Raw genomic sequence first — 23,000 nt, 5'->3', positions numbered from 1 at the left:
TTAATTTAGTTTATTAAGTTTATTTTGTATGTGGATTATTTAGCATAAAAAAATATTTTAAGTTTATGTAATTACAAAAATTTAAACTACTGTTACTATAACTAATCAACGTGTTTAATATTACAAAAAGTATTTAACATGCCTGAAGCAAAAGTTTTAGTTATTGGAAGTGGAGGACGAGAACACGCACTTTGTTGGAAATTAGCGGACTCTCCTTATGTAAAGCAGATTTACTGTGCACCCGGCAGTGTCGGCATTTCATCTGTAAACAAGGTTGAAAATCTCGACATTAACATCAAAGATTTCCCGGTAAGTTTTAATCAATTAATTAAAATTATAATTCAATACTGGTCGTGTCCGCGGCAGCATTAACTGCTACACAAATGGCACGCTAAACCGCACTATCATGATAGACGTGAAAATGAATTAAGTCAGTGTTTCGTTTGGCGAGTGTGTGTACCGAAGGCCCAAATTCTAGTCCTTTTCCTAGCCGTTTCTATGGATGGATGGATGAATTTTTGTTACTAGGTATTTCCTGAACAGCTAAACATATATCAATCAAATTTACCACATATATAGAACATAGTCTGGAAGAACATATAGGCTACTAATTAAGTTTTCTTTTTTAACTTCTGTGCAAATGCGGTCGCGGGCGACAGTTACTAATTCATAGAATTAATTTGCAAATGTTCACCAAATTGCAATTGTATTATTTAAAGTTTTAGATAATGGCAGCAAATTATCATTTCTATGGATTAATTAAATGAAAGCTATCACTGTGATAGTCTTTGACCTGCTTCTGTACAAATTCGTTCATTATAAAATTTTATCATAAAATAATGGATTGTATCTGTAAACTATTGCTGTTGAGAGAAATTATTTATCTATATTAATATTATATAGTAGAAATTTATTTGTCCTGTTAAAACTGAGAAACTACTAAAGGTGTAAAATTCTTTAAAAAAAACTAATAATTTTCTATCAGCAACTATATTGGGCTATAATTTATTTTTGATTTATCTTTCTATTAGAACTAAGTTATGTAGATGCAAAATAATTTCTAATTTATTTATTACTTTTTATAAAGGTCATGACACAAGTCCATAATGCAATAAAAATATGGAAAAATCACTTAATTTGTTATTAATGTTAAAAATATTAACAAGTTAATTTTAAGCAAATTTCTTACACATTGGAAAATTTTGGTTTCTTATTTCTCAGGCAATAGGAAAATGGTGCAAAGAGAACTCAATAGATTTGGTTGTCATTGGTCCAGAAGACCCACTGGCCAATGGAATTGTAGATGCGCTTGCTCCATTAGGCATACAGTGCTTTGGCCCGAAGAAAGCTGGTGCAGAGATTGAAGCCAATAAGAGCTGGTCAAAGAAATTCATGATGAAGTACCAAATCCCAACTGCAAGGTTTCAGTCTTTCAGTGATGCTACTGCAGCTAAGGAGTTTATCAAGACGTAAGTTATTTCGGCAAGCTTTTTTTCCTGTAACTAGAAATGTAAACTTGTCCGTTTGTTATGCGTTTTGGTGTCAGTTGTGGCAAAATTCATCACCCATATTGCTGGAAACTTTTATAATTACAGAATTTTTGTTCCGAAATGGTTGAAGTAATTTTTTTTTATAAAGTCTTCTAATTTTGAAATTTATAATTAGATTTTTATTTAATTTTGTTTTTAATTTTTTGATTTCACTGTTAGAAAAGTTCTGTAGTGTTAGTATTTTAATTATATAGTATTGGACATGTCACGAAGAACTTTATCAACATATATCAAGATATCTCCAAACTTTAAGACACATGCATCAGTTAACTGCCAGTGTGTAAATAAATAATAATAAGAAATATATTAAAATTATCCATAAAATATCATTCTTATATTGAATCAATATTTAAAGTTTCTAAAATATATTTTATTGTATTTTTCCTTGTAGTGCTCCATACCCAGCATTAGTGGTGAAGGCATCAGGTCTAGCAGCTGGCAAAGGTGTGGTCGTAGCTTCCAGTAAAGAGGAAGCCTGTCAAGCTGTGGATGAGATACTGACAGATGCTAAGTATGGCTCTGCCGGACAGACGGTTGTGATCGAAGAACTTTTAGAAGGAGATGAAGTTTCCGTAAGTTATGTTATCTCATTTTAATCTGTTCTGACCTTATTAAAATTATTTATTACCTTTTTATGGTAATATTTGTGACTTTAGGGACTGAAATCTAATCGACTGAAAGCATACTGGTTTAAATGAAGGTGTTACTGTTTTTGATAGATATATCGATTTTGTTTTTGTACCATTAATATTACTTTTGCATATCCTATAATATTGCCTTTGTTCATGATTCTTCAAACATTTTACATCATATTTGAGAACAAGTTCTATATATGGTAGCTTTAATTTTATCTAAGTTTATATGTCAATATGGAAATAATAAGCTCTCTTAGATTACCATAATTCTTAAATTTTTTCTAATTGTTCGGTGTAACATATGTTTTACTCGTAAACATATTGCGTCATCTCACAGTATCTGATTGTTATTACAAACTACGTTTACCTCAGTCGGACTATCAATGTTTTTACGCCACAACAAGTATCTTGGGGCAACGTTATCCAAGGGTCACAATGAACAAACAAACTATGTATTGTCGCCACTGCCATTGGGGTTCTGGATAAGATTACGAATTTAAAGAGTTATTTTTGGAAATCACTGCTAATTAGTTTTTTTTATGTTGCCATGACAATATCGGGTAATGGTCTTAATATTTTTTTTATAAAACTGATAATAATTGACTCCGTATAAATTAAAGTAGTATCTTTAGGTTCTGAGGATTAAGTAGTAACTAAGGGTCTTAATATTTCATAGTCATCTATTTTCAACCAAACCTCCCTTACAGACCAAAGATGTTGAATAGTTGTTTATTTCAAATGTATCTTGTTCCAGGTGCTAGCTTTCACCGATGGCGAGACGGTATCAATGATGCCACCAGCACAGGACCACAAGCGCGTGGGCGAGGGCGACACGGGGCCTAACACCGGCGGCATGGGCGCCTACTGCCCCTGTCCGCTCATCACAAGGGACCAGCTCGCGGATGTGCAGGATCAGGTGTTACAGAGAGCGGTCGATGGCCTAAAAGCTGAGGGCATCAAGTATGTCGGTGAGTATTTTGACCCCCTTTTAATTAAATCTGTTTACTTGATTAGATGTTTTTTCCCGCACTCAGATAAGTTTATTGGTTACTAAGGTTTTTTCCTGGGACCTTAACCACTCTGAGCGAGTTGCAACAATCATAATGTAAGGGTGTTGGCGTTATTAATATATATTTTTTTCATTTAAATTTAATTAGATCTTAAAAAACCGATAACGCGTAGGAAAAAACCTATAAAAAATAAAAGAACAGGAAAGTTCGTTGTTAATTATTTTCTCCGCCAAATGCATCGTCAATGACATTTGGTTATTCTTTATCTCATTGAAAAATATTCCGTTGTTTGTTAATTTTTGCAGCGCTTATTACGTTATTTTATATTATCTGAGCTGGCTTACAAAAGGTCAGCTGTTTGATTCGCAACCCTAGCGTTGTGTTGCTAACATACGTGTTATTTATGTTGTCGCTACGTATTTGTACGTAATTTTATCGATTCTTTCGTATTTGTATGTTTATGAATGAATATCTAACCTTTAGGGCTTTATTTTTTTATGTTTGTTTTAATAGTTTATTTTGTCGTATCGTTTCGTTTTTTTAATGTACAAAATTATATTTAACAGAAAAATACGTGTAGATAAAATTATGTGATATTTTGTTTACATTATTATAATTATTTAGCATATTTGAAGATTAAATCATACTTCATACTAATATTATAAATGCGAATGTTTAGATGGATGGATGGATGTTTGTTTGAAGGTATCTTCGGAACGGCTTAATGGATCTTGATGAAATTTGGCACAGATGTAGAACATAGTCTGGAAGAACACAGGCTACTTATTAAGTTTTTTTTAATACCGAGTGGACAGAGTTTCGGGCGACAGCTAGTTGACACTAGTTCAGTCAACACCAAAAATTATTTTATGCCGTAAGTGTAGGGTGTAGTTTGTCGACCGCTCAGGGCGCTATGCCCAGGGCGATACAGGTCTGCGAATAACATAGTCTCACCTAACTCTGTCAATCCGCCTAACAGAGGGCGGCGCAGAAATCTCGCTCAGGGCGCCAGTAGGGATAGAAACGTTACTGGAGCTAAGAAAATTATCTTTCTGTCACCGACACAATGTCTGTCATATATTTATGATTAGCTACAATTATGTTTCGAGATCTATCTTGCCAGATGCAAATATATCAAATAATAAAATGATATAGGGTGTTTATCATTGGTGAGGGCAGTCGGTGCGTTCCACCTCTGACCCTTGCACGTACCATCGGCACGAGTTGTACATTAGCTGATAGCTATGCCCTTTATGTCAGTTGACACATGTCTCTAGGCGCTATTTGCATCTGTATAGACAAACAAATTTAAAAAGTATCACGAGATAATTGTCGGACCGTAGTTCCGAGAAACAACAACTACGGTCCATGTCGGTCTAGGTCATGTTTAGTGACAGAACCAATCTGCGATAACACGACAACGACAGCGGGTTAGATAAATTGGTCGAACTATATTGATTTTTCATCACCTTTATGTCGCCTGCGACATCATTTGCGCGGAATTAAAAAAATAGTAGTCTGTGTTCTTCTATGCCAAATTTTAGCAATATCTCTTTAACCTAATGAACATTTCAGCTTCCTCTCCATCCATACTAAACTTTCGTATTTATAATATTAGTAAGATTTGCCCCTATATGTGCGTCAATTTGGAATGTCTATCTAGATACAATAGAGTATAACTGTTTTTACTGAGTTGTTAAGAGTATACAAAAGAATATTGATTGCCTTTTAACGATAGATTAGGTTTTTCGATTGAATTTGGAGCAAGTATTTATTAAAAACTAGCTTTTACCCGCGACTCCGTCCGCGTTGAATAAAAAATAGAAAACGGGGTAAAAATTATCCTATGTCCTTTTCCTGGTCCTAAGCTACCTGCCCACCAATTTTCAGTCAAATCGATTCAGCCGTTCTTGAGTTATAAATGGTGTAACTAACACGACTTTCTTTTATATATATAGATAAAAAATAAATTAAGATAAACAAAAATGATTTTACGTCAATTATTTCTTGGAACAGTCTGTCTCCTTACGAGTGTTGTTCCTGTACAAGTCTTTTATTTTTACTTCTTCGAATGAATAAAAATATCACATGTACGGTCTTTCAACTTTGCCTTTTAATAAATGTGTGTTAACCCGACATGTCTAATCGTGGGTTTCTGAGATTAAAATCACCATTTAAAACAAATTATTACCGCTGTTTTTTGCTATGTTTTATATAGAGATTTTTGTCTCAGAAAAAAACGATAAGTATATTTTCTTAGATTGGTTTAAACCGGTTGTAATTATCAAAAGCACCTAAGTAAGTAATCTTGCTCAAATTTCTCTCCTAATTAAATTATTGTTTATGAAATGTTATACTTTTATAAAAAACGTAAGATAATTATTTTTAATGTGGTTACTCCACAGACAACAGAATCAATAGTTAAACTATAAACCATTACATAAATAAAAAGATACACAGATACAAAATATTCAATATTTTCTGTCATCATCTACGCCATCTAGTTGAAAAGTAAGGCAACTTTTTTTGTCCTACCTTAAGGCAAATGCACTAATATACAGCCATGTCTTTTACCTTTTATTAGGTCCTTACATATGAAATTGGCGTTTTTCGTACTGGCCACTTTAATCACGAATTTCTCCTCTTTGGTAAGGAATTCCAAATTAAAATTTGTACAGCTATAGACTCATGTATTTGTGGTTCGATGACCGTCATTCATTTGTTTTTTTCTTCTGTTTTTTTTCTGTTTGCGTCACTCATTTTACAAAATGGAAAACTTAAAATATCGCATTATTTACAAGTACGAGTTCCGCCGTGGCACTAGTGCTGCGGAAACGACTCGAAGGGTGAATGATGTGTATGGCGGTCGTGTTGCAAAAGAAAACACAGTTCGTTTTTGGTTCCAACGTTTTCGTTCTGGAAATTTCGATCTGCAGAACAAGCCCCGTGGACGGCCTGAGACTCAAGTTGATAATGAAGAATTGAAGGCTATTGTGGAAGCGGATCCATCGCAAACCACGTCCGAGTTAGCTGCAGGCTGCGATGTTAGTGATAAAACTGTTTTAATTCACTTGAAGCAAATTGGGAAGATTAAAAAGCTTGAAAGGTGGGTACCTCACGAATTGACTGAAGCAAACCGGCAAACGCGCGTCGACTGTTGCGTTACATTACTAAACCGGCACAATAATGAAGGTATTTTAAACCGAATCATTACCTGTGATGAAAAATGGGTTCTTTACGATAATCGGAAGCGCTCAGCGCAATGGTTGGGTCCTGGCCAGCCAGCCAAATCCTGCCCCAAGCGAAAATTAACCCCAAAAAAGTTACTTGTAAGCGTTTGGTGGACTAGTGACGGTATTGTTCATTACAGTTTTCTCAAATCTGGCCAGACTATTACGGCTGATGTCTATTGTAAGCAATTGCAAACCATGATGGAAAAGCTAGCGGCTAAACAACCTAGGCTGGTCATTCGCTCCACGCGACTGCTACTTCACGACAACGCTAGACCACACACTGCGCAACAGACGGCTACTAAATTAGAAGAGCTTCAATTGGAAAGTCTAAGACATCCTCCGTACTCCCCGGACCTTACTCCAAAAGATTACCATTTTTTTAGAAATTTGGATAACTTCTTGCAAGGGAAAAAATTCAACTCCGATGGGGCAGTCCAAATCGCCTTCAAAGATTTTATTGATTCCCGTCCGACTGGTTTTTTTAGTAAAGGGATCAATGAACTACCTATGAGATGGCAAAAGTGCATAGAAAATAATGGTTCATACTTTGATTAATTAAATATATTATATTAAAAAATATTCGACTTTTGTTCCTCCCATACAAAACGCCAATTTCATATGTAAGGACCTAATATTATGCACTAATTTAGATAATAGATTATAGATATACGACATAGAGCAGTATTAGCCGGACAATTATCACAACAGCGTCATACTGGGTACAGAGTCATCATACTCTGACCTCTTGTTTATCTCGTACAGTTATACAACAACGAGCCTATTTTCCTTGCATAGGTTATTAGTTTTAGGTATTTTAGTGTAAAACCTGCACATATTTATGAAGATGTATGTTCAGGCAATCTGCAATGGGCCTGCGTGGTTGACTTGATTTAACTAGTCACCCATAATTGAGGGTAGACTCAGGTTCCTTGGTATGGACTGTGCGTACACTATGACCCTAACCGCTACCCAAGCCTATTATAGTTACTTAAGCCCACCCTATCTACCCTAGCCTACCCTACCTTGAACGCATGTGAGCTAAAGCTTTACGATGGAAATACAATAGCCGTTGTAATTGCTTCATTATTGAAGAAGAGGATCGTACGGTGGCCTCTATTTTGGCCGAAGTACTTTCTCTCATTAGAGCCCATCAGATTATCTATTCCAAACGGAGGGTTAAAGTTTTTTTCTTATTACAACGAACAAACTTAATATGAAAATTTATTCAATTCTATATTTATTGATAACCAATGCCACAAACTGTGATACAAGATAAATTGAAGTAAACATCAATATACATAAGAACCATTCAAAAGTAGACCTAATTGCTCACAAGTTAAGGATCAATTACATTATATCAGCGGTAAAAATGTGAGCAATAGACCAAAAAGTTGCGTTTGCAGTGATAATATCGACAAACAAGTGATGATCGTATGAACCAATGCCAAGGTTCAATGTCCCGTTCCGGACATGGCAAAATGACGCAAATTTTTCATACGACTCTTATAAAAAGTTAAATAAAATTAATTTTATGATTATGTTTTCTTTAGACTCATCGTTGGTTTTTGAGACCAATATTCCTGGATAAAACATATTGTTATCTCTCTGTTTTGTCAAGAATAAATAAAGTAATGGAGATATGTTTTAAGCACGGAATTAGGTATCAGAAATCAACGATTAGCTTAACAGCAAGACCTATTCCACTAATGCGACTAGCATCGCGTAAATCGCAATGTATGTTAGTACCATTTTAACTGGTAGGAGCCAAGAGTCCCTTGGCAAGTCGCGTTAGTTAAAAAGGTTCTAAAATGTCTATCCACTCTTGCCGACATGCAACAGTATTAGAAATTAACAGATTTTAACTGGGTTCTTGTGTTGTTGGCTTTCACAGTGTTCAAATTAAAAGAAAATTTAAAAGATAACAATGTCGTCCACGGCGAATTATCTTTAAACATTTTTTCATTTGTGTCTTGTACAAGATAGTCCTTTGTCCACAGGTGTTCTTTACGCGGGTCTAATGATCACCAAGTCAGGTCCCATGACCTTGGAGTTCAATTGCAGATTCGGTGACCCTGAGACCCAGGTTCTTATGATGCTGCTCGAAACTGACCTCTACACTATCATGAAGGTAATACCGCAATGTTCTCGTTAGGTCAGCATGGTGTTCGTCAGTTTACATTTTCGAAACACTTGTATGAAAACATATTTGACATCCATCTCGTTCTACTTGTAAAACTGACATAACAAGATGATTTTATACGAGGGTTTCGGCAGTGGAAATTGACCTTAAGGTTTACAACAAAGTTATAACGATAAATGGTGTCTACAATATGTGTACAATCTAATCCAATGTGGACTTTTTGTAGGCTTGTGTGAATGGCAATTTAAAACAACATCAAGTGGCCTGGAACACGAAGATGAGCGCAGTTGGGGTTGTTATCGCTTCCAAAGGATATCCAGAAACTTCTACCAAAGGCTGCGTTATCAGTGGTGAGTTTTGGATAAGTTACAAGAAAACTAGTAATCTCTCCGAGGAAAGACTGAAAGGAAGCAGGACTGTGAATGCCAGAGGGAACAAATAATTGGTCTATTTGTTTTCTTTTTAATAATCATCGGTAAGGCCATCTTTCCACTTTTATTTTCACAGTTGACCAAAAAACTCTGGCTTTGCGTGACTGATTAAGATTTCCACTGGCCCTAATAAAGATGTTTTAAGGTGCAGTGACGTCAGTGCTATGTTTGACGTACACCAGGTCTGTCGCAAGTATCGTCGCAGCCCGGTCTAGCGGTGTTCCACAGCGGAGTGGCTCGCGGCGCCAACGGGTCGCTGGTGACGTGGGGCGGGCGCGTGCTGCTGGTGGCTGCGCGTGCGCCGGCGCTGCGGGCGGCGGCGGCTGCTGCCACAGCGGCGGCCGCTGCCATAGACTTCCCCGGCGCACACTACCGCAAGGACATCGCACATCGCGCCTTCTCCAAGTAAGTGCTACTCTTAAATGCTGCCTCCACAGTTTATGCATTCACATTTCACTATTCTGCTATCACAACTTTCTTTTTTCCTTTTTCTATTTGTTTGTTGTCGTCCTAACGTAATGTTTTCTTTTCTTAAATTATCAACAAGAAAGTAGGGTCTGTCGAATCTTTCCGCTTTTTTATCTTTTTTTCCTTTTGCGTCTTCTTTTGTTTCTTTTCTCCTCTCCACTTTTGTCTTTGTTATTGTAATAGTCAATATATTTGTGGTGGTTGTGTCGCGTTTGATTGTTTTGTGTCCATTTGTTTCAGTACGATGTCACTCGAGCAGTGAAACGTGTTGTAATGTTAAATAATTAACACTATGGTTAACTTTGAATGCTATTTGTTTTTAAACATTCCATATGATTATCTTGGTTTTTCTTTCCAAATAAAAATGTTTGGTTTATTCCTCTTTTGTTTTTGTTCCCTTCCTTTGTTTCTAAGTAAGAAACATCCAAGAAACACAAGATAAAAAAATTACATCTATCCACTATTACTTAAAAATGGAAATTGAACGTAATTAATGGATTAACAAAATACGAACTCTTAATATTCAAGCATGAGATTAGGATTGACTTAGCAAGAAGAAGAAAACAAGAAGCAACTTTGGAGACGAAATAGGTGCAGGAAGAAGGTAGAAAAAGGGAGCTCAAAAATTGAATGTGCTTTTAAAATTATTTTCGTAATTAAGCTAAATAGAAGATAAAAGTGCGTGAAAGGCAACTATTACTACCTACTTACTACCACCTTACTAATATTATTAATGCGAATATTTAGATGGATGTTTGTTAGAAGGTATCTCCAGAACAACTACATGAATCTTGATGAAATTTGACACAGATGTAGAATATAGTCTGGAAGATTAAATAGGCTACTAAATAGGATTTTTTAAATTCTGCGCGGACGGAATTGTGAGCGACAGCTAGTATATAATAGATAGGTGAAATTAAAAATAGTATAAAAACCAGGTGACTTAGGCTATAAAAACATCTAATTTCTATCGATTATCCGATCTCTAGCTAGTCTATTTTCAGCATTTGACCTCATGTACCTCTAATATGTAGACTCGTCTTGAGAAGTGTGGACATGAACTCATACGTTGTTGAAGAGACGATACCTAAGCCTTACAACGTATTTACTGAAACCTTATTCGTCAGAGTAAACGGCCTGTCATACTTGGAGAGCGGAGTAGACATAGACGCGGCGGCGACATTGGTCCGTCAGATAGAGCCGCTGGCGACGGCGACGCACCGGCGCGGCGTGCTCGGCCGCCTCGGCTGTTACAGCGGCCTCTTCCAACTCTCCGCCATGGACCCGCGCCTCAAGGATCCCGTCCTCGTGCAGGGTACTGACGGAGTCGGCACCAAGTTGAAGGTATCAAGCTATAAGTTATTTATTTATCAATTGCTACAAACGTTTTTTATTTTTGGATGTTTTAAAACTCTTTTTCACCAAGCGATTAGCAGCATAAAGGCAAGAGTTTTTTTATACATTTATATTGCCATGATTTATATCTAGGTGGCTCAAACGATGGAGAAATTCGACACGCTAGGTCAAGATCTAGTGGCGATGTGTGTGAATGACATCTTATGCGCGGGCGCAGAGCCATTCGCCTTCCTCGACTACATGGCGTGCGGCAGATTGCAGGTCGACGTCGCTACCACCATTGTGAAGGGCATCGCCGATGCTTGTATCATGTCTGGATGCGCATTGTTAGGTTAGTGACGTCATAAATATATAAATGTTAGGTTAGAAACATCAAGTGTTGGGTTAGAAAAGAACAAATGAAAAACCTTTTAGAAATAGTAGTAATAGTACTACTGCTACTAGTTTTAGTCGAAACCATATTTGATGCTCATCTATACAATTAATAAAATTGGATTGTCTGTATGTAATATATAAAAAAAAACATATTTCTTTTATGTGATGTCTTTGCTTTATCAACAACGAAACATCATTTTTTTTTATCTGTTTGTCTCGGTTATCCGAAAAAATTGGACCGATTTTGACGGGACTTTCACAAGAAGGTAGCAGATGTGTAGGCATCTTATGTAGACGAAGTCGCGTTTTATCCTTAGTTATAATATCATGGTAAAAGGAACAGTCTTAGATTAACACTTTTAATGCGACAACGATTAATTCGTGTGAAAGAACTCACCATGTGTATGAAGTACCATACAAGTTCATACAAAAGTTGATGGTATCAGGTGGTGAGACGGCGGAGATGCCGAGCATGTACGAGGTGGGGAAGTACGACCTGGCGGGGTTCGCGGTGGGCGTGGTGGATGCGGGGCAGCAGCTCCCGCGAGCCTCCACCATGCGCCCCGGAGACCTCGTGCTCGGTCTGCCCTCCACAGGACCCCACAGCAATGGATACAGTCTCGTGCACAGGATCCTCAGCGATTCAGGACACAGGTAATCTAAAACATCGTAGATATGCTTCGATCCATTTTAGATAGGCTATAATTAGATAGATCGACTTTAGGTTTCTGCCGTTCTTGAAGACAAAACAACTACAAGAAGTAATTTTTGTAATACCTTACCTTACCTTACTAATATTATAAATACGAATGGATTACGGTTGATGGATGGATGGATGTTTGTTTGAAGGTATCTTCGGAACGGCTCAACGGAACTAGATGAAATTTGTCACAGATGTAGTTACAACTTAATCTTCAAGAACACATAGATTACTGAGTTTTTAACTCCTAAAATTTATTCCCTTTTTTCCAATCGTCAGTTATCATGAAAAGGCACCATTTTCTACATCAAACAAGACATTCGGAGAAGAATTACTTGAACCGACAGCGATTTACGTGAAGACATTACTGCCGGCCATCAAGCGGGGTCTCATCAAGGGTCTCGCTCACATCACCGGTGGTGGTCTGCTCGAGAACATACCCCGGATACTGCCATCTGATGTCAAAGTTAAATTAGACGCTACCAAGTTCAGAATAAAGCCGGTTTTCGGTTGGCTGCAGGCTAAAGGTAAATGAAAAAACAAAATCTATTAGCGTCAAATTTAAATATCTCTGTAATTTAAATTACGCATATAATTACTTATATTGTGGTTATTTTTCGGAAACTGTCACCGGCAAATTATTGCAATCTTTTGAAGCTATCTTCCAAATGGGAAGATAAACTGCCTTTTCCTAATGTCTGCCTGGTCCTATGGATAAGGGCCAAAGTAATAAATTAATGATTTTTACTTTTTTTTATGTTAAAAGCTACCTTTTATAAATAAATAGTTGATTTACTTGGAAATGACAGCTTTTACTTCTTTCCGATTTAAGCGCATCTGTTGATGTTACTGGCAGTTAATTCTATCTGTAATATTATTTCTAATCCTCACCACCACTACAAACTTCAACCATCAGCGCCGAAAATCAAATAGGCACAAAATACTACGTCTTATAGCCTATCCAAAAAGTGTCGTTCTTTTTTTTATTTCATGGCATTTTCTAAGCCCATATAGGTTTTATATATTTTTTAACAGAACTATTATGAACTTTGACAGAAGGCGACTTCTGCTGGCGCCACCTACTTTTAGCTTTTCTCCCCATAGCTTCGATTGTTCGACTACGAAAAAAACATAAATTAATTCATATATCCACAGGCATAGTGTCAGACTTTGAAATGCTGCGCACGTTCAACTGCGGCGTTGGTATGGTGGTGATTGTGGAGCCAGGACATCTGGAGGAGCTGCTGGCCATGGTGGAAGATCCTATAGATGTCATCGGTGTGGTGGAAGCTATGGGCAAAGAAGGTAATCGAGACAATAATGAAGATGAACAAATATTGTTCTAATACCGCATTACTTACCTAGTAGATGTACATTTATAATAATACTACACTAAGGAGCTTTTTTAACGTTGGTTTTTGAGATCAAAATTCTCGTTTAAAATGTTGTATCTGTTTTATCAAGAAAAATAAAAGGGATGATATATTTGTAAAAATTCAATGTGACGGAGTAGTTGGTTATTGAGAAAATATAAAACTTCAGATGCGGTGTGTACGCCTTTTAATCGAGCAAGTTACAGAAAGAACTTCATTACATACGAAAATCACAAAAATGCAAGGGTAATGTCGGTGGATGCAACTTCACGTCATCGCTTATTGGTTAATTGATTTAATGTACATTGCTATTAATATTAGGAAGGCGTATTGGCGCGAACAATATTTTATACAAATATTTTGGTCTCAGAAAACAACGGTTAGTAATACACCTACACTTAGTTACGACAGTTAGTTGAAATTAGGTTAACTTAGATAACATTTTCAGATTAACTTTTTTTTAATTACTAATTTATACAAAAAGCCAAGTCTAGTTTGAATAAAAAATTAACTTTACAAATTTTACAAAACTGTATAAGTCTTTTCAAATATCTCGCCTGCTCAAGGTCATCTGCGCGCTGCCCCCCCCCCCTCCCTCTCTCCTTCTGCACTTTTGTATGCCCTATACTTATCATTGGTCTAACAAGATATTTGAAACCATTTATACTTCTTTATAAAATGAGTTTTGTGTAGGTTATCCCGAGCCGACAAGATATTTGATAAGTACATTAGTACGTGTGAGATATTTAAGGTGTACCTTTGACAGGAGGACACCAAGTGGTGGTGGAGAAGTTCCAGCAGGCGATGGAGCCGCTGCGGGCGCCGTACTCCGGCACACCGCCGCTGCAGAAGGCACTCTCGTACAAAGACAGCGGTGTTGACATCGAGGCTGGAGACTCTCTTGTATCTCTTATCAAGCCACTCGCAAGGTAATACACACAAATAGGTGATGGCTTCCTTAAATTAACAGAGGAGGATATTTTTTTTCTTATAATTATTCATAAATTACCTAACATGTTAAGGGGAAGGAGAGACGGAGAGGGGTTCTAAAATTTGTGACATCGTAAGAACACATTGGTTACTAATTAAGTTTTTTTAATGCCGCGCGGATGACAGCTAGTGGAAAATAAAAAATAATTACGGAATATTTGTATGTTTTTTTTTTTAATTAAGAAATTTCTAAATTTAAAATTGACAAATGTGACACCACATTAGGCAGAGTAAGGTGATCTTATAAATATGACCATACATGATGATAAAAATCATGAAATTTTTGTGACGGTATGTATGATGCCTAAGAAAAGGATGAAAAATGAAAGGGGATTAGAATGTGACTTTAGGAAAGCATACTAGTAAGACAAACGAAATAATTTTCACTTCACGCCTCTTCATCTTTATTGTTGTAGATCAACAACTCGTTCTGGTGTGATAGGTGGACTTGGAGGATTCGGAGGATGCTTCCAGTTGAAGGCAATTGAACACGAATATAAGGTAATCTTTCTTTTATTACGGAAAATAATAACATTAATGTGAAATTATTTAATTTCTCTTTATAACAAATTGTTTTTAAATACTGAAGAGCGCACTCAAAATTATTTAATGGTTACTTATCAGTCGCTAAGAGTAGTTTTAAAAATTAAATCAATATTAAAGAACCTCCTTGTTAACTATTTAATGATTATGAGTATGATTTAAGACAATTAAATATTTTTCAACTATTTAAATAATCTTTCCAGGATCCAGTACTAGTTGTGGCAGCTGACGGTGTAGGCACAAAACTACAAGTGGCCCAGCGCGCTAACAGACATGACACAATCGGTCTAGACTTAGTCGCGATGTGTCTAAATGATATCCTATGTAATGGTGCGCGGCCTCTCACTTTCCTGGATTACTTCGCATGTGGTGCATTGGATGTGAATGTAGCCAGGAGAGTGGTCGCTGGTATTGCAGATGGCTGTCGTCAAGCTAATGCTGCTCTTATAGGTATAAACCAGTCATTGTCAAACTTATTTCTTTAACCGATCAAATTTGAAAATCAATTATATTTCAGAGCCCCCCTAATTTTTATTCAGCCCTAAAACTTAAAAACCACAATTTCATTACTTTAATTAATTTCAATGGTCCACATTTTTTGAGCCCCTTATCGCCCCTTACTAGGTTTCAAACGCCCCAAAGTGGGCGTTATCGCCCACTTTGGGAAACATTGATCTAAACAATAGCCCAAACCAATATTCGATCTTTTATATCTATTAGAGTTTGCTTTTGACTTTTTTTAGGTGGACTAAAATGGTTCATTCACCCTATGAACTATTCGTACGATTTTTTGAATAATATTGCTTATATATGATGAATTTAAAGCAAATTTACTAAATATGTTAATTAAAAATATATTTAACAGCAAAAATTATCGCATCTTTTCTTATAAATTTGCAAAGATAAACCTCAGTATCATAGATTCCAAAAATATGTTTACAACTTGATATACTAGTTGTTGCCCGCGACTCCAGTCGCGTGGAATTAAAAAAAAATTTAATTAGTAGCCTATGTGTTCTTTCAGACTATGTTCTACATCCATCCTTCTAAACATTCGCATTTATAATATTAGTAAGATAATTGATTCTGAATGTATAATGTATGTATGCAGGTGGGGAGACAGCAGAGATGCCAGGCATGTACCCGCCTGGTGTGTACGACATCGCGGGCTTCGCCCTAGGTGTTGTGGAGCGCTCACATATACTGCCCAAGATCAACGACATCACGGTACGTAGTCTTCATCATCCGCCAAAACATCATCACAACTTTATAAAAAACTAGCTTTTACCCGCGACTCCGTCCGCGCGGAATAAAAAATAGATAACGGAGTAAAAATTATCCTATGTCCGTTTCCTGGTTCTAAACTACCTGCCCACCAATTTTCAGCTAAATGAGTTCGACCTATCTTCAGTTATAAATAGTGTAACTAACAAGACTTTCTTTTATATATATAGAAGACTAGCTTTTGCCCGCGACTCCGTTCCCGCGGAATTAAAAAAAAAGGAAACGGGATAAAAAGTATCCTATGTCAGTCTCCTAGTTCTCAACTACATACCCATGAATTTTCAGTCAAATCGATTCAGCCGATCTTGAGTTATAAATAGTGTAACTAACACGACTTTCTTTTATATATATAGATTTAGTCACAATTTTCAAGTCTCATTTAAAGACACTGAATAAATGTCATCATCATCATCAGCTATACGTCCTCATTGAAGGGCTCGGAGCCTTCCCCAATTTAGAGGTGACTAGGTCATAGTCAACCATAGCCCAGTGCCGGTTGACTTCACACATATCATTGAATTTCTTCACAGATATGTGCAGCATCACGATGTTTTCCTTCATCGTAAGAACGCATAAATGTATATATGTAAATCGAATTAAATGTATTTTGATGTAATTTTAACTAAAAATTTAATATCAAAATTAAAATTAATTGATAACGCCATATGGATGAAATTTATGTAATTTTGTGTTTAACAGGTGGGAGACATAATAATAGGTCTGCCATCTAACGGTGTACACAGCAATGGCTTCAGTCTGATACACAAGCTGATGAAGAAGGCAGGACTCACGCTGGAAGATAAAGCGCCATTCAGCAAAGAGGGACTCACACTAGGTATTTCGTTTTAGCTCCAGTAGTTTTTTAAGTTGATGAGATAAAAAGATACAAAATCTTTTCTCTTTATGACAGAGACTTTTCTTTTTATAACAGAGGCCTTCTCCTTATTACAGAGTACCTTCTCTTTAGGACAAAGGCCCTTCTGTTTAAGACAGAGGTCTTTCTGTTTATGATAAAGCGTCACTTTATGACAGGGCCCTTTTTATGACAGAGTACCTTCTCTTTAGGACAAAGGCCCTTCTGTTTAAGACAGAGGTCTTTTTGTTTATGATAAAGCTTCACTTTATGACAGGACCCTTTTTATGACAGAGTACCTTCTCTTTAGGACAAAGGCCCTTCTGTTTAAGACAGAGGTCTTTCTGTTTATGATGAAGCTTCACTTTATGACAGGGCCCTTTTTATGACAGAGTACCTTCTCTTTAGGACAAAGACCCTTCTGTTTATGAGAGAGGCTTTTCTTTTATAACAGTTGCCTTTCTCTATAGGACAGAAGCTCTTCTTATGACAGCCTCAGGCTTTTATTTTTCATTGAAACAAATAGTAGGAATGAGTTTAAGAGATAATAAATGTATTTATTAGGTGAGGAACTGATAAAGCCGACTCGTATCTATGTGGAGAGCGTGTTGCCGGCGCTGCAGCGTGGTGCTGTGAAGGCGGTGGCACATGTCACTGGTGGTGGACTGCTTGACAACTTGCCACGCGTCGTGCCTGACTCCGTACGCGCCAGGCTCAACGCACACTGGTGGCACGTGCACCCGGTAATTGATACCAGTATAACTTGAACTACTCGAGTTCTTCAGTATCCGTTGTGGAAAACATAGTTTCTACGATAAATTGCCGTCGGTTTCCTTTTATGTTTGAAACAATCTAGTTCTAATGTTAGTCTTCTTTCCTTTCTCACCATTTTCTTATAAGAAAAGGATGGGAGGGGGGGGGGGGTTGATTTGTGGTGATTGATGGAGGAGGAGATGCATTGAAAGGTTAAATATTCTCTTGTGCGTCTCCTCCTTCTTCGATTGAGGGTAGGCAACGCATCTGCAATTCCGAAAGTCTATGGGCAGCGGTCGCTTCGCCATTTCGGCGAATTCATGTGGTCACTTTCTCGTTTGCTACCTTGTAATATAAAAAAAATACCATGGTTGGATGGAATAATGTATCTCCAAAACGGCTGTATGGATCTCGTTGAAATTTGGTATACATGTAGAACGTAATCTGGAAGAACACATAGGCTACTAAATAAGATTTTTAATTTCAAGCAGAAGGAGTCGCGGTCAACAGCTAGTATAATATATTTTATATACGCAGGTGTTCGCGTGGATAGCGGACACGGGTTCAGTGAAGGACGAGGAGATGCTGCGCACCTTCAATTGTGGTATCGGGATGGTGCTCATCGTCTCCCCGGAGGACCAGGCTGATGTGAGTACATCATAATACTCTGTCACACTCACTTTGTATTGGAGGGAATGAGATTTTTTTTTAAATGTATTTTTATTCTTAAAAAACAATTTATTACAAAAATCAAATAAGAGAATTCGCAGTTCTGTTTATAACCAATATAGCCTCGGTGGCTCAGGGGTTAAGCACTTGACTTGTAATCTACAGGTCCTGGGTTCGAATCCCGCCATGTACCAATGTGTTTTTCGATTTACAAACATTTATCCAATGTTCGTACTGTAAAGGAAAACATTGTGATACTTCACATATGTGTAAATTCCCAGAAGAAAAAGACAATGATGTTCCGTCTCCCGAAATGGCGAAAAGTTGATTGCGGAGATTCATTTGGCAACACCAAATGGAGGTCCGTGATCTCTGCCTACCCCTCTAAGCAAGGTGATGTGTATAATGTGATGATGTACTCAGGTGATGAACATAACGCGTTCCTTCGGTGCGATGGTGATCGGTTCTATACAAGCGCGGCCCGCTGGCGGTGCTCGTGTACTCGTTGACAACTTCGCATCAGCACTCGACTTTACACGTCGTATGCCACTGCTGAATAACAAACGGGTAAGTTAAAACTGATAAGAAGCTAAATAAGTTAGTCCTGTTAAATAAAAAAATGCCTTGTATTTGCTAAATTGAATGTGGGTATGAAGTTTTAAATATGTACTATCAGGGAATCTGGCGGTATACCACTTTCAAAGGAATATTTGTTTGAACATTTCGTAAGCATTGCGATTATGACGCATAATAACCAATAGTATGCAGCTTTTAAATGTGTCTGTTAGAAAATGTTTGTCAGAGGTTGATTGCTTTTTAATATCGTTTGCGCAATTTTCTGCTAATAAATTGGTTATTTTGCAAGAAGGAACGGAGTTTGTCTCATTACAAATAAGATAATTCTGTCAGTGAAACATCGTAAAGTACCTTATCTACATATCTTGTGGTAGTGGAAATTTTATGGGGAGAAAAACTGAAAGCTCTAAGTAGTTTATCTGTCAAATTTAGCGATTAAAAAAGTGTATTCCTTTGCTAATTTTCTGTTATAAATAATTTATCTACTATCTTAAAAATATTACTTACTTTTGTTTTTTTTTAGTGAAATTTCAGAAGTTATTTTTTATGACTACATTCCACGGATAGAAAAAAGTGTTTTTTATGTCTGTATTATATTAAATGCTATTTCCAAAGGTGGCCATTAACTCGTTAATCAATGAAGTGAACATTTTGCTTAACGAAGTTAACTTTTCGATTAACTGTGCCCACCTGTGGCTATTTCTAATCATGATCATCTGTAGTGATCAAAAGGTAGTTTTTTTCCTCATTAAATAGTTGAAAATATGACCACCAGGTGGCGGTGCTGGTGTCAGGCAATGGCAGCAACCTGCAGGCGCTGGTGGAGGCATCACGTGAGCCGGCACACTGCATGTACGCTGACGTCGCACTCGTCATCTCCAACAAACCTGATGCGTATGCGCTGAAGAGGGCTGAGGCTGCAGGAATACCTGCACTGGTGAGGATGTTAACTGTTTTTAAAAAACAACGACATCTTTTGATGTAAAAGTATAGGCTCACTTCTAAACCGAATTGTTGGCGTTGCGACGCTTGCCGTGGCGACGGGTCGCCACGCTATACTAAGGTATACATATATATATATATTTTTTTTAAATAATATTATCTTTTATGCATATTACTTGTACACACACGATGTTTCACATCTGCCAGACGTCCCATGACGGCTCACGTTTTTTTTTTGCACTGTCTTTATTTCTTTAATTAGACAGTTTTACATATTTTTTATGCTAAATTACAGTAGTGAATTCCTCTTTTTGTTGGATGTAAATATCATCATCATCAGCTCACTATACGTCCTCACTGTGGGGCTCGGAGACTACCCTAAGTTAGGGGTGACTAGGTCATAGTCAACCACAGCCCAGTGCGGGTTGACTTCACACATATCATTGAATTTCTTCTCAGATATGTGCAGCATCACGATGTTTTCCTTCACAGTAAGAACGTCAGATAAATGTTCATATGTAAATCGAAAAAAAAAACACATTGGTACATGACGGGATTCGAACCCAGGACCAGCAGATTGCAATATACTTAACCCCTGAGCAACCGACTGATGTAAACATGAACTTTTTATATACATTTTACATCCATGTTTTTGTTGTAAGCTAACCGGAGTATTATAGCGTTATATTTAATTTACAAACAACTGCATATCATCCTTACAGTATGCAACCAATTTGACACTATTCACTTTACATAATAGTCTAAATCAGGGATTCCTAAAGTGGTCGATATCGAACTTAAAGCATTACTAATTCTCACTCTGTCTTTTTCTATTGACCTAAGTCAGAATGAAAAATAATAATAATTGATCCTAAAAGTAGGTAATTTGGCCATTGGGGTCTGGGGTAACAGGTCATTTTGGAAAAGGGGGTCACTTGTCCAAAATAGTTTGTGAATCCATGGTTTACACGATGACATATTTGGTTAATGAATAATTTGGTTTATTTGTATATTTTTTTTTATAATTTCTTATTATAATTATTGTAGGTGTTCAATCACAAGGAGTACAGTTCACGTGAGGAGTTTGACCGCGCTGTGTCAGCTGCTCTGGAGACTCACCGCATAGACCTGGTCTGCCTCGCTGGTTACATGCGTATACTGTCTGCAGAATTTGTTGAAAAGTCTGTATAATACATTGAAAATGCTATTTTTTTACTATTTGTTATGTATTATGACGTCACAGTTATAAAAAAAACTTGAGAGGTGTGTTGGGACACCCGGATGGAACGAAGTTCCTTTCGATTAATTAGTGAAGGAACCAATGTTTATTCTATGAATAAAAAACTTAAGTATTCACAAGAAGTACATTTTATTTCTATGAATTTTTGTTATATATTGTCACGTCGTTGCCATGGTGAAGTAGCGCTCATTCGTCATTAACATACTTACTATAGCAAAAAGTGTCGTGACAACTTTTCGTAAGAATTTTTTCCCTCTAGCCTCCTTTCACAACGCGCGATAAGGAACTTCGTTCCAATTGTTATCTCTGTTTACAGATGGAAGGGTCGTCTGGTGAACATCCACCCGTCGTTGTTGCCGCGACACCCCGGTCTACACGCGGCGCGACAGTGTCTCGCTGCAGGAGATGCAGACTCCGGCTGCACTGTGCACTTTGTTGATGTAAACATCTTACTAATATTATAAATGCGAATGTTTAGATCAGTGTTTCCCAAAGTGGGCGATAACGCCCCCTTGGGGGCGTTTGAAACCTAGGAGAGGGCGATAAGGGGCCCAAAAAGGGGGGGCATTTTAAAGTAATGAAATTGTAATTTTTAAGTTTTAGGGCTGAATATAAATTAGGGGGCTCTGAAATGTAATTGATTTTCAAAAGGGGCGGTGAAAGAAATAAGTTTGACAATCACTGGTTTAGATGGATGTTTGTTTGAAGATATCTCCAGAACAGATTTGGCATAGATTTAGATCATAGTATGGAAGAATACAAAAGCTACTTGTATGTTTTTTTTTAATTTCGCACGAACGTAATCGCGGGCGACAGCTTGTATAATACACGTGCGAGCAAGAATTTAACCACAAAAAAAACTATTCCTATTGCTGTCTGTTTTCGATGCAACAAAGGCTATATAGATTTATGATACGAAAACATACAAAAACAGTGATAAGAGAAATCTTTTCACTTATCTCATTCTAAGAAACATTTACAAAGATGGTGGTAGTGAAAATTTAAAAACCTAAAAAGCTTAAATTAATATTGTCAGATATTTCAAGGTTATTTTTTTTTCCAGGCGGGTGTAGACACAGGTCCTATAATAACACAGGAGCGTGTACCCGTACTCAAAGACGACACTGAGGAGAGCCTCACGGAGCGCATCCACCAGGCCGAGCACCGCGCATACCCGCGTGCGCTGCGACTGCTCGCGACCGGTCGCGTGCGACTCAGCTCAGAGGGAGAAGTACTGTTTCACTCTTAAACACCATTTAACGACTAGTCGCATATCCGTACAATGGTCATGTACAGTCATCTTCGTTCCCGGTGTCAGAAATATGTCTCCTCGCAACAAACATAAACTAAACCTTATAAAAAAAAATTAGGGTGCTATTAATGTTTCAGTCAAATAAAAAACTTCTAGTTACCTGCAATGAATACTGTAGGTAAGTAAATGTAATAAAAATACACAAACTTTTATGTTTCAAGACATACACTCAAACAGTTGTCACTTTTAAAGTGGAACACTGCAAACGACGCTTACTGTACTAATTTTACAAATAGTCGCGCTGCTAATCGCTAGTGGAAATATGGTTTTATAACTACAAAAAACTCAAAGATACGTGCCCATATAAAATATGATCAGACGTAAAAATAGAATTAACTGAAAATAAGCCAAGAATTTTACAGAAATAAACAACAACTAAAGGCATTTCACTATTTATGTAAATTAAATAAATAAAAATTACTTGATTTAAATCTTTTACAACAATGTTTGGTAAAAAATAAATTAGGCTGATTTTCTAACTATATTCTGTTACAAGCTGAATAGAAATGATTGCATAATTCTTTAACTGATTTTTGCTCAAGAAAATAAAATATGGAAATCCATAGA

General features: G+C 37.0%; 1 protein-coding gene across 2 annotated transcripts; it reads left to right on the top strand.

The window, feature by feature from the left end:
* The first annotated feature begins 30 nt into the window (after positions 1-30).
* On the top strand, positions 31-22,536 carry LOC106709179 (trifunctional purine biosynthetic protein adenosine-3). Of its 2 annotated transcripts, none has more exons than XM_045680540.1 (24): positions 31-309; positions 1,222-1,469; positions 1,942-2,122; positions 2,940-3,153; positions 8,426-8,556; positions 8,795-8,918; positions 9,182-9,404; positions 10,595-10,811; positions 10,956-11,154; positions 11,645-11,852; positions 12,178-12,425; positions 13,054-13,203; positions 14,041-14,200; positions 14,678-14,762; positions 15,008-15,254; positions 15,916-16,031; positions 16,788-16,923; positions 17,506-17,684; positions 18,232-18,342; positions 18,787-18,930; positions 19,715-19,876; positions 20,929-21,062; positions 21,438-21,561; positions 22,185-22,536. In XM_045680540.1, the coding sequence occupies exons 1-24, from the start codon at positions 139-141 to the stop codon at positions 22,368-22,370; spliced, it is 4,098 nt and encodes a 1,365-aa protein (XP_045536496.1). In that variant the 5' UTR covers positions 31-138; the 3' UTR covers positions 22,371-22,536. The 2 variants fall into 2 exon arrangements, with proteins under 2 accessions (XP_045536496.1, XP_045536495.1); XM_045680539.1 differs by having other exon boundaries at positions 14,038-14,200.
* The last annotated feature ends 464 nt before the right edge of the window (positions 22,537-23,000 follow it).

The sequence above is a fragment of the Papilio machaon genome, chromosome 13, assembly GCF_912999745.1.
Source record: "Papilio machaon chromosome 13, ilPapMach1.1, whole genome shotgun sequence".
Lineage (NCBI taxonomy): Eukaryota > Metazoa > Arthropoda > Insecta > Lepidoptera > Papilionidae > Papilio > Papilio machaon.
This window is presented reverse-complemented; position numbering and strand designations above follow the sequence as displayed.